The sequence below is a fragment of the Polyergus mexicanus genome, unplaced genomic scaffold (genome assembly GCF_030449975.1).
Source record: "Polyergus mexicanus isolate NDT 795.1 unplaced genomic scaffold, iyPolMexi1.0 SCAF_11, whole genome shotgun sequence".
NCBI lineage: Eukaryota > Metazoa > Arthropoda > Insecta > Hymenoptera > Formicidae > Polyergus > Polyergus mexicanus.
This window is the reverse complement of record NW_027223331.1, coordinates 2,620,758-2,646,039: the sequence shown is the minus strand read 5'-3', so window position 1 is coordinate 2,646,039 and position 25,282 is coordinate 2,620,758. Positions and strand designations below refer to the sequence as shown.

At 31.6% G+C, this 25,282-nt stretch overlaps 2 protein-coding genes across 7 annotated transcripts in view; one reads left to right on the top strand and one right to left on the bottom strand.

Annotated features, from left to right (window-relative positions):
- LOC138937544 (glutamate receptor ionotropic, kainate 2) overlaps positions 1–25,282 on the bottom strand; it is a 141,464-nt gene that overhangs the window by 82,196 nt on the left and 33,986 nt on the right. For all 6 annotated transcript variants that reach the window (XR_011447529.1, XR_011447530.1, XM_070303914.1 and 3 more), the window contains exon 3: positions 7,205–7,366. Coding sequence is in view for 4 of the 6 variants with exons in the window: in XM_070303914.1 (XP_070160015.1) it covers positions 7,205–7,366 (162 nt within the window). In the remaining 2 variants the exon portion in view is untranslated. The remainder of the gene's footprint in view (positions 1–7,204; positions 7,367–25,282) is intronic.
- On the top strand, positions 12,222–16,149 carry LOC138937678 (cytochrome P450 6B5-like). Its single transcript, XM_070304169.1, has 6 exons — positions 12,222–12,352; positions 12,524–12,871; positions 13,580–14,114; positions 14,484–14,705; positions 15,025–15,276; positions 15,614–16,149. Exons 2-6 carry the CDS (start codon positions 12,539–12,541, stop codon positions 15,772–15,774), a joined length of 1,503 nt encoding a protein of 500 aa, XP_070160270.1. The 5' UTR covers positions 12,222–12,352; positions 12,524–12,538; the 3' UTR covers positions 15,775–16,149.

Sequence of the window (25,282 nt, the reverse complement as noted above, 5' to 3'; positions counted from 1 at the left end):
AAAAAGATCTCTACACAAGATTTAAAAAAAAAGAAAGAAATATTCAATAAAATAAGCGTTCTAATTTCAGTTTTGTATAAGAATGTGCAAACTTTTTGTATAATAAATGACAAATAAAAAGTGAAAAAAATTCGTTTTGGGCTTTTAAAAACTTTGATATTTATCTTCCTTTTCTGTTCAATTTTATTCTTCCATTTTTGATATAAAAAGGAATATTCCTTCTCTCTCTCTCTTTCTCTGTGCTAAAGAAAAAAAAATTCTCTACAAAAAAGATCTCTACACAAGATTTAAAAAGAAAGAAAGAAATATTCAATAAAATAAGCGTTCTAATTTCAGTTTTGTATAAGAAAGTGCAAACTTTTTGTATAATAAATGACAAATAAAAAGTGAAAAAAATTCGTTTTGGGCTTTTAAAAACTTTGATGTTTATCTTCCTTTTCTGTTCAATTTTATTCTTCCATTTTTGATATAAAAAGCATACGCTCGTATTCTCTGGCATCGTGTTATGGATCTAATTACGCTCTTTATATTAGATGTTCACTAAATATTATTTTGAATCTACGGTAACGAACGAATCAGCGATGTAATAGCGACAAAGACGTATATTGTTTCAGTGTGACAATGTGTGTATAGCGTAAGGATGTCTGGCGTTTGTTGGCTCTCTTTTTAATCTTAACGAGGAGTCGAGTGCCGATCTGTACTTTGACGTCGGCAATTCTCCTGACAGATCCCGAGCCATCAGCTTCGTTCAATCAGAGTAATTGCGCGTTAAATCTCTTTACTCGCCATTGAATCAATTTTGCAGCTTTCCGAGCTATCTTCGTATATACCCGCTATGGGGATCGCTACAGTGTTCCTTCGTAATTTGCTTCTCCCGCGTGAGTTGAATGCCACTCGATTAATCAGTGGGGAAGAAATATAGATTTAGCCGCTGTTAATTCGTTTATTCAAAGAACCCAGAATGCCACTATTTGTCAATCTATTCGTTTATCCTTCTCTCTCTCTCTCTCTCTCTCTCTCTCTCTCTCTCTCTCTCTCTCTCTTTCTATATATATTTTTTTTAAAGCCGTGACATATGAAGATATTATATAAATCGGAAAAAATGTAATATAATCCAAAAGAGAAGATGATTTCTCGTGCAAAATTATATGGAAAATGATCAATAAAGTTTTTTTCTGATAGATTTTTCGTCTTTGAAAAATTTGAGTTTCTAAATTGACAATATATTTCTGCTATTTTAAGCTTGATAGTTTTCTAAAGATCTTATATTATATATATATATTATCAAAATTATCTCTTCTCTCTTATAATAATAATTATATTAAAATATATATAGAAAGATATATATATATATATATATTTTTTTTTTTTTTGAAAAAACAAAATTTATCTTGATGCTTTACACATAATTTCTCTCGTTCTTCAATTATAACTTAAATTATTTTAAATTATTTTTATTAAACAAAATGTTATACTTTTATATTTATATATTAATAGTTATTAATAGTCACTAAAAAAAAAATTGTTTATATAACGATATGTTATTTTATTTTCTTTCTAAAATCACGCAAATAAATAAAATCAACTACATTTTCAATTTATTTTTGAATGTAGAATCGTCTTCTTTTCGGATTAACTACATTTTTCAATTCTCCTATATAAATATAATTTTTCACATGACATAGCACGCGCGCGCTCTCTTCTCAGCATGTTTGTAAAATATTGCGTCAGCGAGATTCAGCAAAAAGATTTTTATACATATGTAATAAAGATATCGAATAAAATTTCTAAAGCGTCCAATAACTGTACAGTTTATGTGCATGTCGCGATATATCGCGACCGTGCTTTCGCATCAAGAAAAAATCGAGGAAGTCCTCGTGTGCGAAGAGAGGAGAACCTATATATGTAATAATATTACTAACTTAGGCGAATGCAAACTGACGTCCGTGTACTTTTAAATCTCGCAGAGGAGGAAAGGCAACAGCCCTACTGCTCTCAAGGCTCTCCTGCTATATACCGGGGCAGAAAAATTTCCTCGGCAAATTCCCAACTGAATTTGTCGGGAAGAGGACGAGACGTGCGTGTTGCTCTCGTATATATTCCGCGTGCAACGTGTCCGCGTGCGCCCCACGGCTCAAGGTATGGTAAGTCTGCTTCGTTTTCGTATTGATATTGGTTTCGCGCGCCGGTTTGCGTTTCCTTCCGTCTGGCCTCTTCTCTATTTTGCCAACCTTGCGTTTCCCTTACAGCCTCTCTCTGCTTTTCAGTTTTCTTTAACTCCTTCGCCGCCGCTATCCTTTCTCCCTCGTCCCTTCGCCCTGCCGATTTCTACCCCTCTTTTCACCGCGCCACGCTTTTTTCCCGGCGGTATTCCCGCGTCGGAAAAAAGCGAATGGAAAACCGAGTGGGATGCCCGATGAAAGAGAGATGGAGGGAAATGAAATTTGAAGAAGCGTCGATATAAAATGACTCTTGATTCTCTCTTCCCGTCGCCGGAAGTACGATTTGATATAACGTCTCGGTGCGTCAACAACGGCCGCGTAAGTTTGTTTTGTGCAAAATAAGAGCAATATTGAGAGACCGGCCGTAATTATTATCTATCGCCTTGCAAGATTACAAACACGATTGACAAATAAAATATAAGAATGCATATATATAAGGTTGATTTGCGAAATATTTTTCTATAAGAACGAATGGGAGAAGCATCTAAAATTAAAGTTTGCATTTGACATAGACACACGAGGAGTATTATGTGCAATTATGTCGCGAGATAAGAAGGCGGAACAGAAATTACGAAAGAAGAGAATCGTACGATCTCGGATTTGGGAAGAGTGACGTTGAATACGTACACGTACGTTATCGATATAAAAACGCGGCGGAAAACGCAGATTATAAGACTGAAATATGGCCCTAAGCCTTTTATTCTGCCGTCGGTATTATATCCCGGGATTTATTTACAAGCGGCGGGGCAAATCCGCTTTCGCGCGCGCGTCTGCGACAGCGAGAAAAATTCGAAGCTAAATCGATAAACATGTCCCCCGGTTTCGTATCCGGGAGGATTTGCGACGGTAAAAAAAGAATGATTAAAGTATTAAGCGACGTGATGTGGCCAATAATTGTGCCGACAATATCGATTAAAAATGAATTTTTTTCCATGATTTTCTGTCTCTTTCTCTCTTTTCGAAGACGAAATAACGGAAACGCGGAAAAATCGTAACTCTAATTGATTTCTCGTTTATTTCGATGCATCTCCCGGCTGATGATTATTCGATCGATATACAATTGTAACTCGTAAACGTCCGCACGCTAAAGTTTAAATTGTTGAGCAAGCAGGCAGCGGTCGCGACGACAGCCTTCGCGCTAAACTGAACTATATGCTCACTCTCAGAGGATTAAACTGAAACTCAAATCCCCATCGGATTTGCTGCAGCACTCATTACTTGCAGATTTCACGGTAGCATATTTAACCGTTATGACGGATCAAAGAGATGAGTGAACGACAATAGTGTCTGCCGCGCGGTAAGCTGAGGACCTTCCCGTCTGACAAATGAGTTTTTATATTCAACGATGAATGCTACTCTCTGCCAGACGCTTTTCTTTAAGTTTTCCCTTATATTTTTCTCATTTTTCTCAATGACATAGATTTCATGCAATCTTTGTCTGCGAATCATTAATTTTATTCAAATATATGTTACATATTCTTTGGCTATAACATGCGTCTATTATTATATGGCAATTTTATTTTTCGATTAATCTTCAGAATTTTACCCGCTCTCTAATAAATTCAAATTTATTTATAAATATCATATTTCGTTATTTTATCTGTATGAAGGTATTAACCAAGTTATGTAAGCTATGCTAGCGACCAGAGTTTTATCGACGATGTAGGCTTCTCTTATTCGTAAAAATTCTAAAGTAGCTCACGATCGAGAGTTCTCGGGCATGTACATAGACCGAGGAACCTTCGCATCAAAGATCGAAAATCAAGAGCACTATCGGTTTGAAGACAAGAAGTGCTTATAAGCTGAATCGAGAGCGACCTGTTCGAGAGGGACTCTCGAACACGCGACATGACGTAACGCTAAAGCTGGGTCTCTTTTAACCGACGACAGTTTCGAAAATTATGTATTTATGTTTCGCAAGGTTTGTTTTAAAGTTTGACAGCATCCTTGTTAGTAAATATTGTATTGATCCTGTTTTCAAGAAAAATTTTACAAAACCGATGATTCTGAAATTTGAGAGAATTTGATAAGTAAAGTTACGCGAATATAAATCGGCAATGAAACATTATTTTCTAATTAATTTTAATTAAAAATCGGCAAATGTAATAAAAACTTTTCGAAAATTATTCACTTTATTAATATTTCAATATCATTAAAGCATTTCAATTCTGCATTAAATTTTCTTATGAAATTTTCTTACTTGCATACTTACATACATAATTTAACTATCGCACAATTTTTGCCGCGAGTACTGAAAGTAAGAGGCCGCTATTACAAATGGGATGAGAGGAAACGTAGCGTGTAATGTATGTAAAGAGCTTAAACAGGAACCGCGCTCATTGACTGGTACTACTTGTCACGTCGCCTTAACATGGCATTGTTTGCATAAGTGCACGTGATCATGTAAATGGTCCATGTAGGGACGCGGTGATGGGACACGTTGGATACCGCAAAGTAGCGTTATCTGCGCAAACGAATACGATTTTTTGTAGACTTTTATGGTTATATGCGCACGTGCTATATGAAAGTTGGTTATCGGATTTTCTGGCGCGATGCATCGATACGTTAATACTCGTACAGCAATCTCACGGGAAAACGAGCCACGCACTAATATCGCTTCCGATCATCGAGGGATACATATGTTTCTCGTTAATTCAGTCTTCGTTAAATTTTATTACCGGCACGAAAAATAATTATACGATAATCCCGTATCATGTATATATACGGTTGCATTAAAAATATGAATAACGAAATTTAGTTAGTTATTGTAATTGTCACGCATATATATATATATATATATATATATATATACATATGTGTAAAATGTTCAGAGCACGTAGCTTCGAAATAAATAAATTTGACTGTCTCGTGCTGCCCTAGATGAACCAATTGGTCCATAAAAAGTCACTAGGGAAAACCCTCGGCGCTACAAGCAGACTATAGACCAGTTTTGAAGTGGCTTCCTACTCAGAGTGGTACACGATACATATACACATTCTATCGATCCTCATGGCAATTCCGAGGCACGAATTCGACAAAAACACCGACTCAACTTTCCCTGGTTGCTCTGAATTGAAAATATATATGTTCGAATTTGGTCGCTACCTCATTTGATTTACTCTCCATCAACAAATTAATAATTTATATTTACATGTGTATTCCTGTCAATACTTAAGTATACGACAGGATACGGAAAGATTTTAATTCAAGTTGCGTAATTAATAGATATTAATTCCTATTAATAATCTTACTATTAAAGAGAAAAAGAAAAAGAGAGAGAAAACATAATAAAGATGCAATTATTTTTAATACTAATATTATTTGCTCAGTAATTTTTTCCATATTTAAAGTATAGAAATCAAAAATACGAACAAGTCAGAAATTAGCATACATCTCATTTAAATGAATATATCATTTTTGTCAAACATCGATCGCTCGGCAAAATCATGATTTTCGGCCAAAATTGAGGCCAGAAATAGCAACTGATCGATTTTGTTAATTAATTCTCCGTTGATCAATATTAACGAAAGATTGGAAACTAATCACCCTTATCGAATAGTTATAACGTTTGTATAGCGTACATAACGAGCGTGTGCTTCTATTCAATTCGATATTGATCTGGATTAACATTTTTCATATAGTTTATTTTCGATGACTAAAAGAATCTCGATACGTTGATTCGCATTACGGAGAATTAAATATAACGCAAATTCGGATATTCACCAAAGGAGAAAAGAAATGGAGAAAAGAAATCTGCTCGATTGTTCTTGCCAGGATTATAAACACCATTGTATCTTACGAGAAGAATGAAACTAACGAATCCATATTGAATTCCATTATATATTTAAAAATGAGCTCGTTCCAAGAATCTTTTGTAAGAAACAGAAACAAGAATTTCATTTCGGCCTGTAATACCAATGCGCTAAAGATTGTTATGGAAGAATCGACATATGTATGCTGAATCATAAATATTAAAGGAATACTTTTGCGCACGATATATCGCGTAAAGAGGCGACAATTAATTTTATCTTTGAAATTTTCTCATATATAGGACAAGAAGCGTATAATATGCTTTTAACGACGCTATAAAACGAATCAGATATTGTTGTCCACGTATCCGATAACGGCGAACGGAAAGAATAATAATAAAAGGATAATAATAAGTATATGCTACTTTAATAATGACGAGCGGCGAGCAAACCTATTATTCTTGGTTGGTTTATATATACGTGCTGTCAAGATGATAAATTTTGTATACGCTCTTTACATCGCGCACAGCGCGTTGACTCTGTAAGGACTCTCGTGATATTCAAGATACCCCAGGATATTCTCGTGAATATCATGATTTTGCTCGATAAATCGGCTCCCTTTATCTCGACTCACTTACTTCTCTTATAGGCGATTACCGTTCACGAACGATTATTTGATCCGCCTATCGTTTCTATGTGAAAAAGATTTAACGTAGCATCTGACCCATCGTGCTCCTCGCACTTCGATGATAAGAATTATACGAATTAAAAAAGTTTCGGCAAGCGCAAAAACGGTTGTCTCCCTCATGTTTTCAAAGCTAAAATTAAGCGATAGTTGTCTCAAACTCGTGCCAGAAATGTACCAACTAGTTATTTTCCAACTGTCCGTAACTATCTGTGTGAAAACGGAATAAGTTTTTAGGAATAAATCATTTTTGACATGCGCGAAGCCGTGAGATTAATGAGCGTGAGGGATGTTTTTTTTTTTTAACTTCGGTGAAATTTCTTACGGACGTGTGCGATGCGGTATCGTTTCATTACGATACTGGAGAATTTTCTACACGCGACATCGGCTCAAATTACGCCATTTCTTCCGCCAATGTAGAATTTTTACGGTAATGCTAAATAAAATTATTTAGGCAATCTATTCGAAAAATATGTGTACAGAAAATATAGAGATGCGTTAATCATGCGACAAAAAAAAAAAAAAAAAAACGAATACCTAGCACTTACCCTTCTTCGATGCGTGAAAGGAATCATCTTTTGGCACGTACTGGATGTCATACTCCAGTGTGGTCTTCGGCAGGATAATTTTGTCCTTGTTGATTTTGTAAACGGCGTACTTGAAGGCTAGCTCCGTGCTGCTATCCTTTTGGTCATGAGTGAATATAGCACCTGAAAAGTAAGCACACGAATATAATTATGTTAATCCTTAAAGTAAAATAGCGAACTATATCTTGTAGAGTGGATAATACTTTCAAGGTTCGTCCATCTATGCTAATAAAACTTTAAGCTACAAATAAGTCTGAATCTTATCTATAACTTATGCACAATTTTAATGTCTTTTCTACATTATTTAACTTTGATAAAATTATGTATTTTCTCTCCTTATGTTAAATGTATTATTTTATTAGCGCAGACGTAATAATATGTCACATGGTTGGTATAACATCAAATTTTATTTTATTTAGAGACAAAGAGCATACATTTCTATTCAAAATACATTAAATCTTTAGCTAATGAAGGCTCTTATGAATATATCATACGAAGGAAATAAAAGGCAATCAAGAGCCAGCGCGGTAATTTGTGCGCATATGTTTTATTATAATCAAATTATATTGATATTTTGACTGTGATAGACAAAATCAGAAAAAGCATACGTTTCGGTCCATTTTTTTGGATCATCCTCAGCGCAATTACAAAGTATAATATATAGAATATATATTTTATATCAAAAATGTGACAGTAATAATACGCGGAACAAAAGTGAGTCACCCATGTTGTTAGATGGTTAATGTTATATAATGTAATTTCGAAACAGAAAGAGACTGTCCGATAAAATATACTACATTAAAAAATAACTGGCAATATAATTATACCGAACTTGAGTGAGTCACTCATATTGTACAGGAGGCAAATATTACGTACGGATGTTCGAGAATGAATATCAAGTCTTTTTTCATATCTCACGATACATACAGTAAGTATGAATACAAAAGAGTGTTTACAAATAACAGACAGCATGACTTTCAAAGTTTTGGTAACTTATCGATCACATCCGTATAAGCATAATATAAACATTCTGTATCTGTCTGTAAATTAAGGCTATTTTCTTGCCTTTTAATGTACCATATATAATTACATATACTTTGTAATTACGCTGAGGATGGTCCAAAAAAAGAGACCGATACATACGTTTTTGTGATTTCGTCTACCACAAAATATCAATATAATTTGGTTGTAATAAAACATATATGCGCACAAATTACCGCTCTGACTCTTGATTGCCTTTTATTTCCTTCGTATATTAAATCTTTAGAATACTAAATTTTATGTTTACCATGCATTATAAATGAGTGAGCAAAGTTTATCGTGAATCGCTTGACTGTCATCGTGATATATAGAAAATGCAAAAGTAAAAAAAGTATCGCGATTAAAAATATGCTTGCGTCAAGGATCGCCATTATCGTGTGATACGCCTGAAGAGCGGCTTCTAATAACACCTATTCATCGACTGACACTGATTAAATAGCCGCTGGGTGTTAATAGTACGCCAAAGCTTATGTCTCTTACGGCCACAACCTTCAAAGAGGTCACGCGTTTAAAAGTCCCGAGAAAATGTACTTCCAATTTATCGAACAGCAGAGACTCTAAGCCATCCTACATACACCTCGTTCCCATCATTGCCAGCTAGGCCATTTCCTCGAGGAAAAGGAATACTTAAAGACGCTCTGCAGCATTGAAGAGAATTAATCTTCCTCTTTTCGGTATTCAGACTCTCGTCGCAAAATGCTTGAGGTCGTTTGCGAAAACTAACGGGGATCCTCGCGATAAAAAGCAGCAGGATGCATTCCTGATCCAATGCCAGAGGCAATTTTATGGTCAAACGCGACGGTTAAAAAAGCGATGGTCAGCATTGCCGATTAACGTTTGCTGTTTACGAAAAGTCTGAAAACTCAAGGAAAACTACGCCGAAATTGCAAGCCGACTTAAGACATTTTACCTACCGCTGTCTTTCTTTCTCTTTCCCTCTTCTCTCCCATTCTCTCTCTCTCTCTCTCTCTCTCTCTCTCTCTCTCTCTCTCTGAATTATTAACAAAAATTTAATTCAATAATAAATCTTCACCAGTACGTTTCTAGACATCTCAGGAATTTTTAAGAATATGAATCATAATTGACCCATATTTGCCCATCCTCAGAAATACGCAACTACATACCGAATGCGCGAAGCGCGCGAGGGAGAAACGCCAGCTAGTCAGTGATACAATATGCATCAGTACGCACATAAAATACAATGTATGTATATATATATATATATATATATATATAACAATGAAGTGAAGTATGTATAATAAGTATATAAAATGTTTTAAAAAACCTAATCATGTGTTTCTTTTTCCGCTTGCATAATTGATTACCGTATATATATATATATATATATATATAAAAAACCTAATCATGTATTTCTTTTTCCGCTTGCATAATTGATTACCGTATATATATATATATACGGTAATCAATTATGCAAGCGGAAAAAGAAACACATGATTAGGTTTTTTAAAGCATTTTATATACTTATTATACATACTTCACTTCATTGTTAAACTCAAATATATTACTATATGTTACTGACATGTTAATCATAGAATTACTGATACAAGATACGTGCGATAAGCTTACGATAAATACGAATGGCAAAGGTTTTCTTTTCTTTTCAAATTTTAACTCAATTTTTAATAGAAACGATGATTGATCTCAAAGATGACGAATCAAAGTTTAATTTACAATAAAAAAATGACTTCCATTTTCTATTTTTCACGAAAGATTACACTCTACAACTCTTTACTTTTTATTTCTATACCCATTTTTTGTAAGAATTATTATTCTCAAGAGAAGTAAAGTTTAATAATAAATATATATATATATATGTCATAATATCTATTTACTGTTTTGTAATTATATTTTTATCTCCCTTTGTGTAAATTTGCAAAATCGACGTTTTTGTGAGATGCACATGCTTGAATACATTAATGTCGAAACTATTATAAAGAAAAACGGGAATAAGGATGTACAATCAGTTCTGACAGGATCTGATATGTGATAAGATGCGTGTTTTGTGTATGCGATATATCATTAAAACACTGTGTCGATTTAATCAAATATTTCTTTCTGAATTACGTTAGACGTTGAAGAGACGTTAATATTTAACCATATTATCCGCAGATAAAGAGAAAAAGTTTATTTGACATCGCGAGAATAAATGGACTTATCTTGAGCGATAACGAGCTACGTTTGTATTTACGTCGCATCAAATCACCGAGCCCCTTTCTTTATTCGTTTTTTTCATCGTTCCTTTAACCCTTCATCGCGACATTTTCTCTCCGCGCTCTTTTGCTTTTGGTATCGTGCCGTAACTAACTAATCCATTTATCTGTAACGCAATGGATGCGCATTAGCGGTCTTCCATCTTTCATCCCACAGTATTGTTCTTTATGCCATTCTTTTTCCGTTTTTTCGTTTTCGCTGTAACACGTTAAGTACTCTTATCCTTTCGAAAATGCTCACAATAATTGCTTTTGCTTATTTTTTTGCAACTTCATCGACTATAGCTGCGCTCAGGCATTAGTTGCATTTAAATAAAAAATATATAATCCTCAGATATTATTCACTGCTTGTGTATAAAGTTTTTAGTGCTTAATCTGACTTCATTATGCATTTAATTGTTTTAATTAAAAGTCAGATACGAGTAATTATCATAATTACGAGTAATTATGAATAATATTGGCAGATAGTTCAAGCAGGATTAAATCAGAAAAGATATTCAATTATTTCAATATATAAAAATTCATATAGTGAAATATAGAAATTATATATATGTATCGCGAGAAAAATTCCCTTTCATAAAATATGACGTACCCCTCTCTTGCACCGATCTAATACAAATTCATATATTAATAATAAAAAGATATTATAGACATGAAAAAATTGAAGAAGACGAGCGAGATTGAAAGAACATTTCTTTTGCGCTCAAACCGCGTTTGCAATTTCGCGGAAATTTCCTCGAATTATTTTACCTTTCAAAGTACTGCATTATTTTCCAAAAAATCCTGCAAAATCATTTATTAAATCCCTGAAAAAATATTTTTGAAAAATGACCGGAGATTATAAATGAAACAGTTTAACACTCGTTGTTAGCGGAATGCATCGCATCAGCATGATACTTAAAATATCCGTATGTTCTTAAGATGCAAACACCGGCAAAAATTATGAACATGAATTATCTAAAGATTATAAATTTCTTGGATAATATTAATAATAATAATAGTAGTGTATATAGAATAATAATAGTATTGATAGTAGTAGTAGTAATAGTAATAATCTAAATAAGGATAATAATTTTGTGATTAAAAGCGAACAATAGTTAAAAACGATGATCAACATTGTCAATTCGCAGCTGTTTTCATAAAAAGTTCAAAGAAAACTACGCTAATATCGTAAGCTAATTAAGGATGCATCGTTTGTTGCTGTCAACAAAATTTCAATCTCGAGCTATATATCGGTTACACTTTTAATACTCGAAATAAACTTTGATTTCATACATCGAATACACGCATTCTCGATCTCTATCTCTGGCCCTTCGAACAAGGTACAATGTTTACACAGACTGATACTTGTTCTCGTTTAATTATTTAATTATTAAAATTCATAGTTTTATCGTGCCTAGTGCATGTATTAATGTGATGACGTAATTGAAAGAAATCAATGTGAAAAATAAAATATTTTAGATATTCATTTTGGTAATAATTACTTTGCATCTTAGTTAATAAGAAGATAATACTATTTATGTATTCATTCATTTATGTATTATTCGTCAAGTAAGAACTGATAGAAATGTTTGTTTTTAGCTTATCGTTTACAGTTTAACATATCAGTATTACATGTTAGCATTTGTACAATATATAAATGCATAGTAATATAAAACTGTGCAACAGAAAGGAATGTTATATAGTTAAGCTTTGTGCACATTTTCCATACACGTATTTATTACACACTTTCTTGCTAAATAAAAGTATTAAACAATAATTATTTCTCTTGAACAAATGAAATAATCTATATTGTTCTGCATTGTTTTCCACCAGTTTTATCCCCGATTTTCACCATGTAAGTACCAAATTTGATATATATATAGTAATATTTATTTTATATTTATCTAAAGAGTGTATTGAACATACATGAGCGTACTTTTTAGAAAATAAAATAAAAGCGATTTTATATTTTTGTGCATGCTTACATGTACAGATATATATCTAAAAAATTGTTATATATTCGTAGATAGATACTAAAAAAATGATGGAAATCTTTAAAATTTTATGCGTCATCATTTTTTTTGTTTGCGCAATCTATTATTATTACACATTCAAATACGAGTTCTGGAAAAAACGCAAAGTAATTGGACCCAAACCCGTACTATGTTTTGGCACAATGAAAGATGTCATATTACGAAGAACATCATTTATGGAACATTATAGATCGATATACATAGCGTATAAAGATGCACCGTTGGTTGGAATGTTCAATCAAACAATGCCAATTTTAATGATAAATGATTTTTCATTGATTAAAGAAGTTATGACGAACGTGGTGGTATTTTCAGGGCGAGGTATTAAGTATTCCAAAAAGGTATAACTATTTGAGTTACTTTAAATTCTCTTCTACAGTTATTATTTTTTCATCTTCATTATTTTCGGATATCAATTAGTGTCAAGTCTAGGTAATTTGATGAATGATACACATATATATATACAAAATTTATCAATAGTCTTGAATAACTATACACAGGAAAATATTATTCTATTGCTAAGAAAAATGATTACTTAGTTGACTTTACTTCTTTTAAGTAACAGTTATCTTTAACAAAGAATATTTAATGTAATTTAATGTAAGAAAATTTATTAGATCAGAAAAATTTAATGTATTTCTTTCAATGATATAATATAATGTAATATTCTTGATTGAAGTATTAAATTTACTAGGATCCAGAATACATTTGATGCTTATGATGAACTTATGATAGATTTGCGGATATATGAACTTTTGAAATAAGTAATATTTACTTGTATATAGTATGTATTTTTCTATGTGATTTTCGATCACAAAGTAAAACAATCGGTGTATAAAATAATTAGCTCCCCATTATAAAATAAATATCTTAATCGTTTAAAAGACTATGTGAAAGAACAATTTACTTTTCCGAAGTGACATTATAATATTATTTCTTTAAATAAATAGTTCTTGAGTAAACTGTTATTTGTAACTGGTATTCTGATAAAAAAAGAAATCAAGATTTTTTTTTAAACTACTATAAGAAATTTATAATTATTTCTGCAGGCTGAACCCATGAATCATAATCTCTTCTTAATGAATGGAAAATTGCCATTACAATTAAGAGCAAGATTATCGCCAATTTTCGCACCCAATAAACTTAAGAACATGTATCCTTTGTTATTACAACGTTCGGAGATTTTTAATAATTGGTTGGATACGCAGTTATCGCAAAATGAAGAAGTAGATTGCACAAAAATTATTACGAGACTCGTTGTTGATTATACCACTACTTGTCTGTTTGGTTACGACATAACTAATATCGAAGATTTGGACAGCGAAATTATACAGTATATAAAAAAGCACAATGACATAAATACATTGAAATTTATGGTCAAGACGTTGCTACCGGATTTTGTGATACACAACAAAATATATGATTTAATCGGCTATTATCTGTTTGATAATAGCAAAACAACAGAACATTTTAATCGCTTTTTGAAAAACATCGTAAATTACAGAAAAGAACATGACATCCTCAAGCACGATATTGTTAGTATATTTATGGAACTTAAACAAAAAAAATCGATGGAAGAAATCGGTATGTAAAAGCCTTTTTTACATTTTCTCATATTTGTAAAGTTGCCTTTTCTATTGAACAGTGTGTCGCTAGTCAATGCATTTTGTTACTTTAAACATATTTAAATAAAAAAATTACACTATTTCGTTGTATGTAATTACCTGAAATAGTTTTAAAAATATGTTTCCTTAGATGCTTATTCTAGATAGGAATAAATAGATAAGATAAATTTGTTATCAGTCTCTATTTAGCATAGATACATTTATTTAAAAAAATATATATTTAGATTTTTTTGTATCACTTTAGAATTTGCATAAACATTAAATGCTCAATTTAATTTTTCATTAAATAATTAATATAATTAGAATTCTATTTCTATTTCTTTTATAGAATTTACAGATGATTTCTTTGTTGCGCAAATGATGGTGTGTTTTACAGCCGCATATGAATCGTCTACTGCAACAATATCTCATACACTGTATGAGATAGCTTTAAATCACAGTATTCAGAATAAACTTCGTGAAGAAATAAGAAACTTATTCACAAAAAATAATGGAGAATTAACGTTCAAAGATGTAATGACGATGCCCTATCTAGACGCAGTATATAAAGGTAAAAAAATATTCGTTTATTGCAGATATGTTTAAAACAAAAACAAAAGAATTTTTGTTATTTTTGAATAGGCTTTGAAAATAGAAACAAATTATGCAGAATATTATTTTTTAGTTGGTTGCAAATAATCTTCTCTTCAATAGAATCTGGAAAAGGATATTTTATATTATAAAAATAAAAAATAAAAAAGATTTAAAATTAAAATACAAAAAATATAGCAGAAATTTTTTAAAATTATATCTTAAGTTATACATTATAATATGATTATATAAATATAAAAAAATATATAAAATATTTATGTAATATAAATCATTTGCAGAGACATTGCGAAAATATCCTGTAGCAGACATAATAATGAGGCAAAGCTCAACAGCTTACACTTTCACAAATTCCGAAGTAACTATCCCAAAAGATCAAATAGTTATTATACCTGTTTATGGTATTCATTTCAATCCAGAAATATATCCCAAACCAGAAAATTACGATCCTGAAAGATTCATCGGTGAAGAAGCACCATCTAGACAGGCGATGCATTTTATACCTTTCGGTCACGGTCCAAGAAATTGTATTGGTACGTAAAATATCACGTGTTTTATTATTTTACAAGAAACAAAATATTACAGATATAAAATAATAATTTAGGTATCTCTAGACATAAAAATATAAATTTTAGATTATACACAACTTAGTTTTAATATTATAAAAACGTCCTATAATAATATGTTTTTGAAATCCTAGCTTTCATAATCTTGTTAAATTGTAATATAAAAGTAATTCCTCACTTGTCAATTTCTTATATTGTATTTCAAAATTAATACCAATATAATAATAAAATAATCGTATATAATAATTTTATAGAAATTTTTATTATTATTATTACTATTATTATTATTATTAATATTTTGCAGGTGAACGATTTGGCATAACGCAAGTTAAAATGGGACTTATTAATATTGTGCGAAATTACAAAATCGATCTTTGCGAGAAAACACATGAAAAAATATGCAGGCTCGAATCATTAGTTCAACAGCTAAAACACATATATCTGAAAATATCCAAAATCGATTAAGATCCTATGCTTATGCATAGTCTTCTCAGAACTAGAAATTAGCATAAATCTTCCGTAAATCTGCCACAGATTCCCCACAAGATTAACTAACATGCGAATTAGCCACAGATAGCATATATGAATACAGTCAAATATTGGGCAAAAGATATACCGAATACAGAAACATATTATTACAATTTAAAGATTTACTATAATATAATAATCTATTACTTATTGTCAGCACAATGCCGACAGTTCTTATTTAGGTAACTTTACCAAATATGCTTTATCTTTAGATTCTGGGGTAAAAAACTGCATTTTTTGACTATAACTTTTCGATAATGATTTTCTTGTTAATAAGGTTGAAAAACGAATATTGTATATTTCAGAATAAAATAAAACTACGTAATTATAACATGCTGTAATCACTTTACGATATATAAAATAGCATGAGTTCGAAATTGCAATATAACTAGGAAAAGAATAATTTCTCGTATAACTGAATAGTTGAAAATCCAGAATAAAATTTATCATGTAAATTTCATTTTAGAGAAAATTGATTTTAAAAAATCAAAAACTAATATAATATTAACATATATTAATATAACATATTTATATTTTTTTTTTTGCTTCCAACTGAAGGCATAAGATGGGCGAATGTGTCTCATTCGAATTTGGATTTATCTTTTAATGAGAGTTTGAATCATATTTCGTCAAATTTATCTCGACACAATAATTATTAATACGTAAATAAAAAATATATTTTACTCTTAATAAGACAATTTAAAATTATTTAAATTACATGCTAAAGAAATTATACATATAAAATATTGATTTTTTGTCATTTTGTTTATTCGACAGAATACCGTCTATATATATTTTAATAGCTGTTGTTAAGATGAATCATGTAACGCAAGATTGTTATTTATTTTTCTATTTTTAACGTTATTTTTTTCGAAAACAAAATCTTGTGTGAAAAAATATTCTTCTATATATATTCAAATTATTTTTACACAAGAAATCATCTCTTTTCCGCCTGTACTACGATGCAATACATTCAATATTATAATTTTCTTTCTCATTTTTTTAAATAATAATAATGATAATAGCACATATTTATATATATGTATATGTATGTGTACGTATATTTTTATTCATTTTTTATTTTTTTGTAACATTACGCAAAAATAGCATAACTTCTTTAATATAATATATGATCAGCTATTGGTATGTCTGACTTTGACATTTCTTATCCCCTGATCGCTTGATTTTCATACGACTCCAATATGATATTTCAACAGTGGCACAGCGATGAAATAACGAGGAGCGTTGCGTGAAGACTGCTCGTTACAACACCTTGTGATTACGTGCTTGCGTGAGATTAAAGGAAGAACCGTACAAAGATGAGCAATTGGACTAACTTCGAAACAAGAAATTTACTCATTCCAGTTTCATCCGCGTTTCTAAAGATACGATTCGATGCAATTCGCATGTTTATTAAAGTTTCTTTTCTAAACTTTGGTCGTATAACTCTAATTAAATATGTATGAATACCGAAAATATGTACTTACAATTAATCACGCACATTTCCATATTTTTAATCGAATAAATAATAATCATGTACAAAAGTTTAAACATTCGATTATATCAAAATTATAATTCTTAAAGTTGAAAAAGAGAAAGAGAAAGAAAGAGAGAGAGAGAGAGAGAGAGAGAGAGAGAGAAGAACGCGATTCTATTTTATAGAAACTGATCCTCGCTAAAGGAATATTTAGTTGAAAAGAGATTTCAATAAAAGACAGATAATGTATAATTTATTAAGAGAAGTTAATCAATTAGACAATTAGAGCAACGAGACGTGCGAATTTATATGGCTAAAGTAATAGCGAAATCTCGGCTGGATTTTCATATATGCCGACCTATTTTTAAAAAGAAACTAACATAAACAACTAACCTGCGTCAGTTGGTTAATGAGTGCCAGAAGTTAGGTCGATTAAGCGTCCATAGAAAAGCAGCTCAAAACTTATATAACGCGGATGAATTTATTTTAAACGCCGGAATATATCAGTAGTTAGTGGGCACTATGGGGCGTCAAAACAAACCCCCACTCCTCGGCCACTGGCGCCGACCCCTGCTGTGCCTGTCTGGGGCCCTCCCCCCTAAGGGTGTCTGTGGGAAAAAAGTGGAGGGGCCTCGTGGACGTCTACGAGTCAAATTTCCATTTAAATTTTTTATTTTTTTATTTTTTTTATTTTTTTTTTATTTTTTTTTTTTTTTTTTATTTTTTTTTTTCGGTCGCGTGAACATGCTCGGGTTCGAACCTGGGTCCTCCAACTCTCGAAACAGGGTCCTAGTATGCTGAGCTATCCGAAAACTTATTAGAATAGAAGTTAAATGTAGTATTTATGGAGAGTAGTTCTTTATTTTTTTTATTTTTTTATTTTTTTTTATTTTTTATTTTTTATTTTTTCGGTCGCGTGAACATGCTCGGGTTCGAACCTGGGTCCTCCGCCTCTCCAAACAGGGTCCTAGTATGCTAAGCTAGCTGAAAACTTATTAGAATAGAAGTTAAACATAGTATTTATGGAGAGTAGTCCAGCGCTAAGATAGGGGTCCTGGCGGTCCGATTGGTTCTCCCCATAGTGCCCAGTCCTCCGATAGGTTCCGACGGTTCCGTCGATTTAAAAAAGTGGGTTGGAAAAACGAGCCAAAAAATAGTGCGAGGGAGAAAGCGGGCAAGATGTCTGCCGGAAAGCAGACGTGACAACAACCGACAAAACGGCGACTGTCGAGACTGGAGACGCGTCTAGACATAAGCATAAGGCATCCAGCTTCCCCTCCCCTTACGGAAAACCGAAAGATATCGTGCGGTATACAACATCGTCCTATCGCCCCCCTTAGAGGAAAGCCAGGGGAGATGTACGCTATATGTCGACCACCCTCTTCCACCCTTCCTGTTGAAAAGAGAAAGTTGGATAAGGTACCGCTAGAATAAACTAGATGCTATGACGTGGTAACGAACACGTGCGTGCATGTACGGGTACGATTGTCCGAGGGGGGTGCGCCCCGCTGCACAGATAGACATACGGTAACAACATCGCTGGAGACGTTAGAAAGGGTCTTGGAATATATACGGGTACCTGAGGCTGTTTGACGCTGAGACTTAGGACGGAGACTATGACGTCACGGAGACGTCGGGGGAAGAAAGGATAGGAAAAGAGAAAATGTTTTTACGTAGCATTATTTTAAAAACAGTTTTATTTATATTTATTTATATTTCTTACATAAGAATATTATGCTTTGTACAATAAAAAATTATTTTACATAAAAATATTTGTACAATAAAAATTCTTATTTACAATTAAATATAACTATATTGCGTAGCAAAAAAGATTATCTCTTAGCACGAGGGAAAATACGCGAATTCGTTATATTGCAACTTTAAAAACGAGAGTTGAGAAAACACAGAAGAAAAATTACCGTTCTGCTACATAGCCGTATGGTAACGAACAATGACTATTGATAAATTTACGTTTCATCAATACAGGAGCACATACTTCAGTTTCATAGCGTGTTACCAGCTCATGAAACACAGTACGCCAAATTGCTCTAAACCGTAAGTTTATCGAAGTTCCAGCCGATTCTTCCTCATTTTCTTCATTTTCCCCTACCCTTTCTTTAGCTAACATCAAATTTCTAATACTAAGAAAATTGATTAGTTGAGAGTTTTCAAAATTTAAGGTTATGCCCTTCACTTTGCAGCATTCGTGTGTTCGTCCGTCCGGTGCACGAGCAATGTACGTATAAAATTTAGGGCACCAGATACGAACGTCTCGATATAGCTACCGCGGCCGTAACTTTCAAGTTCGTCCGTCATATCGCCTAGAAAATTTCCCGTACGTGGTTCATACGTTCGGGTCACCGCTACTCACGTAAATACATGAATCCGTATCATAATACAAAACGCGACGATCTAATCGCTCTAAATAAGAATATAATTTTAAACGCGTCTGCGCCGTCGTATATGCAACTATTACAACATTCGTTATCGGTGAGGGAATGACAGCGTCTTGTCGCAATCGCCACGAAAGATATATTACCTCGTCGTTTACGGGTAATATGCCGGTTATCTCGTGCTCAGCACTCATCATCAATGTCGCAAAACGCTGAGGCGTTCTCACGACTTCGGTATTTGGTAAATTGGATCGCTGACCGAATTTTCCCCAAAAAGAATTTAAGCACAGCTTCGCGACAGAACGTAAACCGGGATTCCGAGTAACGTTACGTTTATCAAGAACGATATCTTCGGTTTTCTCGTACTCCCTCAGATATCGTTCTTTAGCATCGTCGTCGTTTTCCCCGCATTCACACGGCCATCCACTGGCTTCTTGTTTAAGCTGCAAGAATGTATTTATATATTCGGTGAACAATCCGCCTTGACGTGTCGTATGATCGAATTGGCTAACTTTATATTGCCAAATCTCGCTTACAGCTGTCACGAGATAACCCTTTCCGTTGGCCTTGCGTAATTCACAGGTCACCCACGTACCCTCGAATTCGTGTTCACGAGCATCGTCATGTGTACAGGGCACCTGCGAAAATGTTTCGCAACAACTGCGGCATAAAGCAAAAAGCAATTTTCCCTGCACACGATATGGGAGTACCGGATGAAATAGGTCGCGTGGTGGGAGTACTCTGCAACGTATGAGCCCTTCAATCGTATCGAAATTATAATTCGGTGCCCTTCCGATTATTGCGGAACATTCCTCGCCGACGTAAATATCCGGATGGTCGATTGGGAACAAAGAGGGTACAAAGAGCACACGTCCACGTATCGTATTTTCTCCGTACCCGTAACCTCATAACGAGTCACGATATTTCCCGTGCGGCTGCCGAAAAATGCATCGCGAGGATCGAGCGGAGATGTTTCCACCATCGGATGATTTTCGAGATATTCGCGCATTTCGTGATTATCGCGTCATAATTTATCAAAATTATTTTTAACAAAAAATTAATTGTTCAACCAAATCTTTTTTTCATTGTCAATATTATAGATCTAAATTTACTTCCGAGATGTGAAATATCATCCGCTAAGTCTGCATATTTTTCTTCCTATATAAGATGCAAAGATCATCAAGCGAATTATCTTTTCAAATAAACATATTCAAATAATCATCAAACAAGAGAGTCTTTTCAAATAAACAGTAAGATGTACCGACACTATCTGCGCACGTACAAATTCGATACGATACAACACACACAAATAATATTGTTTTCTAAAATAATAAATTATTGTTTATTTTACAATCACCAAAACAATGAACAGCTAAAAGCACTTATTAATAATTATAAATTATTTTACTTTAACAATAAATTTGTATTTTTAAATAATTAAATTGAATCAGCAAAAATTGTTCTATTTCACCGAAAAAAGAAGTTTTGTTGTAACATTAAACTTGTTAAATTCGCTAAATTTAACAAATTTTTAATTTAATAAAATTTTTATTTGTTAAATTTGTCATATTTAATTTTTAATATTAAATTTGTTTCTTTATTTTGTTATAATATTAAATAATTCATTATAATAGCAAAATATGGACATATTTTTCATATATGCAATAACAACAATTGTATTACTGATTAAAATTCTTTTTCTCTATTAGATCAAAAAACATTTTAATAATTGATAATGATATGTTTATGAAAGTTTACTCTATTTAACTATTGAAAAAAAGTTTTGTTTTCTTACGATATTAAATTACTATTTATACACACACATTTACATCGCAAAAAATATAACCGATACTTTACTATAAGATTTTGTTATACTATTAGTAAGATTCTTTTCATTCTTACCTCTAAAAATTCGGGTTTATAGATATGAATGAACGGTTTCATGCCAACCCTAATTATAAAAATACCTTCTTTAGAATGAAACATATATTGCTCAAGCCATTGTTTGCGTTCTACGATAAGTACATAATTAGATATTTAGTATTACTTTGTTTTTGTGACAAAATTTACTAATTATTATACTGATTTACAGTAAATGACAATTTTTTTTTTTCATTTATTAATTCCTTTAAACTTTTTACTAAAAATATATAAACAATATTTGTAAAAGCATATAATAACAATATCTTATGTATAAGATTTTTACCATAGTCCGTTTGCTTCATTAATTTAAATGCCATGCTAAAAGGAAATCTACCGATCTGAGAAATATTTTTGAGCTTTTGTCGAAGAACGTATTGATGATGTACTATCGATATAATTGCGGGAATTATTAAAACTACGAACAAGGCGCACAATATCAAAAAGATTAAGTCCATTTTTTTGTAGCCTGTAAATATATTAAACAGCCCAAGTTACCAAATATGTAATGCATAAATTATTATAAATACTTTGTAAGATTGAATTTTACACTCACACATTGACAAATATTTTATTGACGCGATGTTTATATCATTATTATCTTTATTAATTCAGAAAATTATATAAAGATACTTTATTAAAGAAGATGGAATATAATATGTATATAAATATATATCATCGATGAAAATTGAGTATAAAATTAATGGTTGAGAATATTTCGTCGGCAAAACATTTCTCGATTATTTCTATGTAACTCGTCCAAATTTGGAATCTGTGTTCATTAATCGAAAGATTCACGAGATAAATTATTTATATTCATGCTATAAATTATTTATATTTTATTTTTCTACCGTATTTCATTGAGTTCTTGAAAAAGTTTTGCGGTTTAAAACGTATAATTATTCTTTTTTGCTTCCTCATAGAGGAAGCTTTGTTTTTGTGACAAAATATTTTTTCGAATTTTTTATGCCAATGTGTTCAAAATGTTCCAAAACGTCAAAAAATTATATTCCTAGAAAATGTATGTATCTGTGTATGTATGTATGTATGTACGAAATGTTTGTACAACTCTAACTTCCGCAATTTTTGAGATATCTGATCAAATTTTTTTATATGAATAGATTATTATAAAAGGATGGTTGGTTATGAATTTGGTGATAGAGTCAGCATCAGTGAAAGAGTCCATTTTCTATAAAATTTTGAATTTTTTGAAAAATGTATGTATACGAATTATACTCGGAAATAATTTTCGCAAATTCTGAGATATCGGGTTAAATTTTTTACATAAATAGAGTATCATCAAAAACGCTGAAAGTGAAGATAATTTCCAGCACGTGCAAAAATGTTTTGGTCAACAACGGAATATTAGTATTGAAACAGCTATCAAGGCATTAAAATGCATTACTGACAGCTCCGTCTTTTAAACTGTTTTATCAATGTTTCTTGTGTGTTATCTTTTCTTATAATAAAATTAATTAAGTTTTTCTTAAATGAGTTTTTATATTTCTGAAAATCTATAATCTACAATGTAAATGTATAATTTATAATTATATAAAAATAAAAAAGTATGTAAATTAGAAAATAGCATATTGCTTCTTTATCTTCTATATCTTTTTATTTCGCTCACAAAGTTTCCTCTATAGGGAAGTAAAAATTGAAAAAAAAACCCGCTTACTTTAAGGAACTTAAGTTTTGTGAGATAAAATAAAATAATGAGGAAGTAATGCGTAAGTTTCTAATTTGCATGATTTTCAGTTTGTTTAACAATAATTTAAAGATATGATATATATACGTGTTCACAAAATATTAAAGCAATATTGAATTTCAAATTTTTGATTAAACGTACATTTGAGCATAAGCGCTCCATCATTACTGTTTAATTGAAATATATGTACAGTATATAACCGAGTTTCAAAGAATTATAATTTGCAAAATTAAGTATCCGCCCGTATTTTGTTTCATGAGTTTCATTATTAAATTATTACATTTTAACTTTGCACGAATTACTTTGTGTCTTGAAAAAAATAAAAAGCAAAACCACGAATTTTATCTAAATGATACTGAAAAAATGCAAGATTTCGGTACTTACTGTTTGTTACGTTGGAGCAAACAATAATGCTTTGCCAAAATATTTGTCACTTTTAGCAAATATCGCTGCGCTTTACTACTAATTATAAATCATAATTTATCGTGCTTTATATATAAATATAGTATAACTTAATATAATAAAATAACCGAGAAAAAGAGAGAGGAGAAGAATAGATGCTTTAAAAAAGATGTTTTAGAATAACTTTTTTTTAAAGCAGAATATTATATAATTGTTTTTACTTCTTCTCGACATAAGATTCGATCACGAAATGTTGCAACTTAATCTTTATTATTCAAGTCTTAATCTTTATTATTTTATCCTATCTTATTTTTATTTTTAATTCTCATTTTGCGCGACTCGAACCAGCAATATATAATATGCAATGCAATACACACAACGGAACCGTATCACTTATTTTATATGATTTCTCCTCGCAAACATTTGAAATATTTCTATACGATTGTGTGAACTACCCTTTGATAACAATGAGGTACGAGATGTAAACGAGATAAAAACAATAATTGTTTGCATATACATAGTATATCTAACAATAAGTAATAATATACAGGGTGTAACAGAGCGCCGTATCAGCCGTTTTTTGAGGAAACAAAGCATTTTCGCGAAAAATGTTTCATACAAAAGTTGTAGAGCTCTAAGTGGCGTATTATATAATAATATTAGTATGACCTTGAATAACGCCGTCACATAATGACATTATGTTTATAATTTGCAATCTTCTTGCGTATTCAGCTGATCATGATTGTTACTTGCCAAATCGGTTACGATAATATTTTATAAATATTTGATTCTTGCTTTATTCTTGACAGAAAATTTTTTACATTCGGTAATTACTGTTAAATTATTGTTCCATTAGTGATGTGAGCACACGTATTAGATAATATACAATACATTTATTGCAATTTTACATTTATTAAGCGCATTTTGTTGTCTAAATGCGTTTAATAGTTTATTATTCATTTAATTAAAATATATTTACGTATTTAATTTAAATACTTAAATATTTGAACTAGAAAAATGATCGTATATTATAATAAAAATCGCGCACGTATTACGATAAGAGAATATAAGTGTTTGAATAAGTCAATAGAATTAAAAAATTAAGTAGTTAAAAAAGCTCAAATAATGGATGAGAATCAATAATAAATAAAAATCTAGATCAATTGAAGCCCGGACGCTGTACTTAGAGCATGAACAATAATTATTATCTATCTTTCTTTAGGAATACATTAACTATGTGTTACAAATAGTTCAAACATTTTGACTCACTTCGAGTCCTTTTAAACGAAACTCGGATAAAAGGATTAAGAATTAAGAAGATGCAAGCGGTAAATCTATTTAAAGCATAGCGACGTAATGATAAATATAATTTGATAATACAGCACAATAAAATTATACATTATAGCTTAACGCGCTTACATTATGTGTACACATCATTCAATGAAAGAAATAGAAATAATATCGAACCTATTATTCGCGTGATAAGTCTAATTAGTACTCTGCGTTGATACCACTGCTTATTAGTACTCTGCGTTGATACCACTGCTT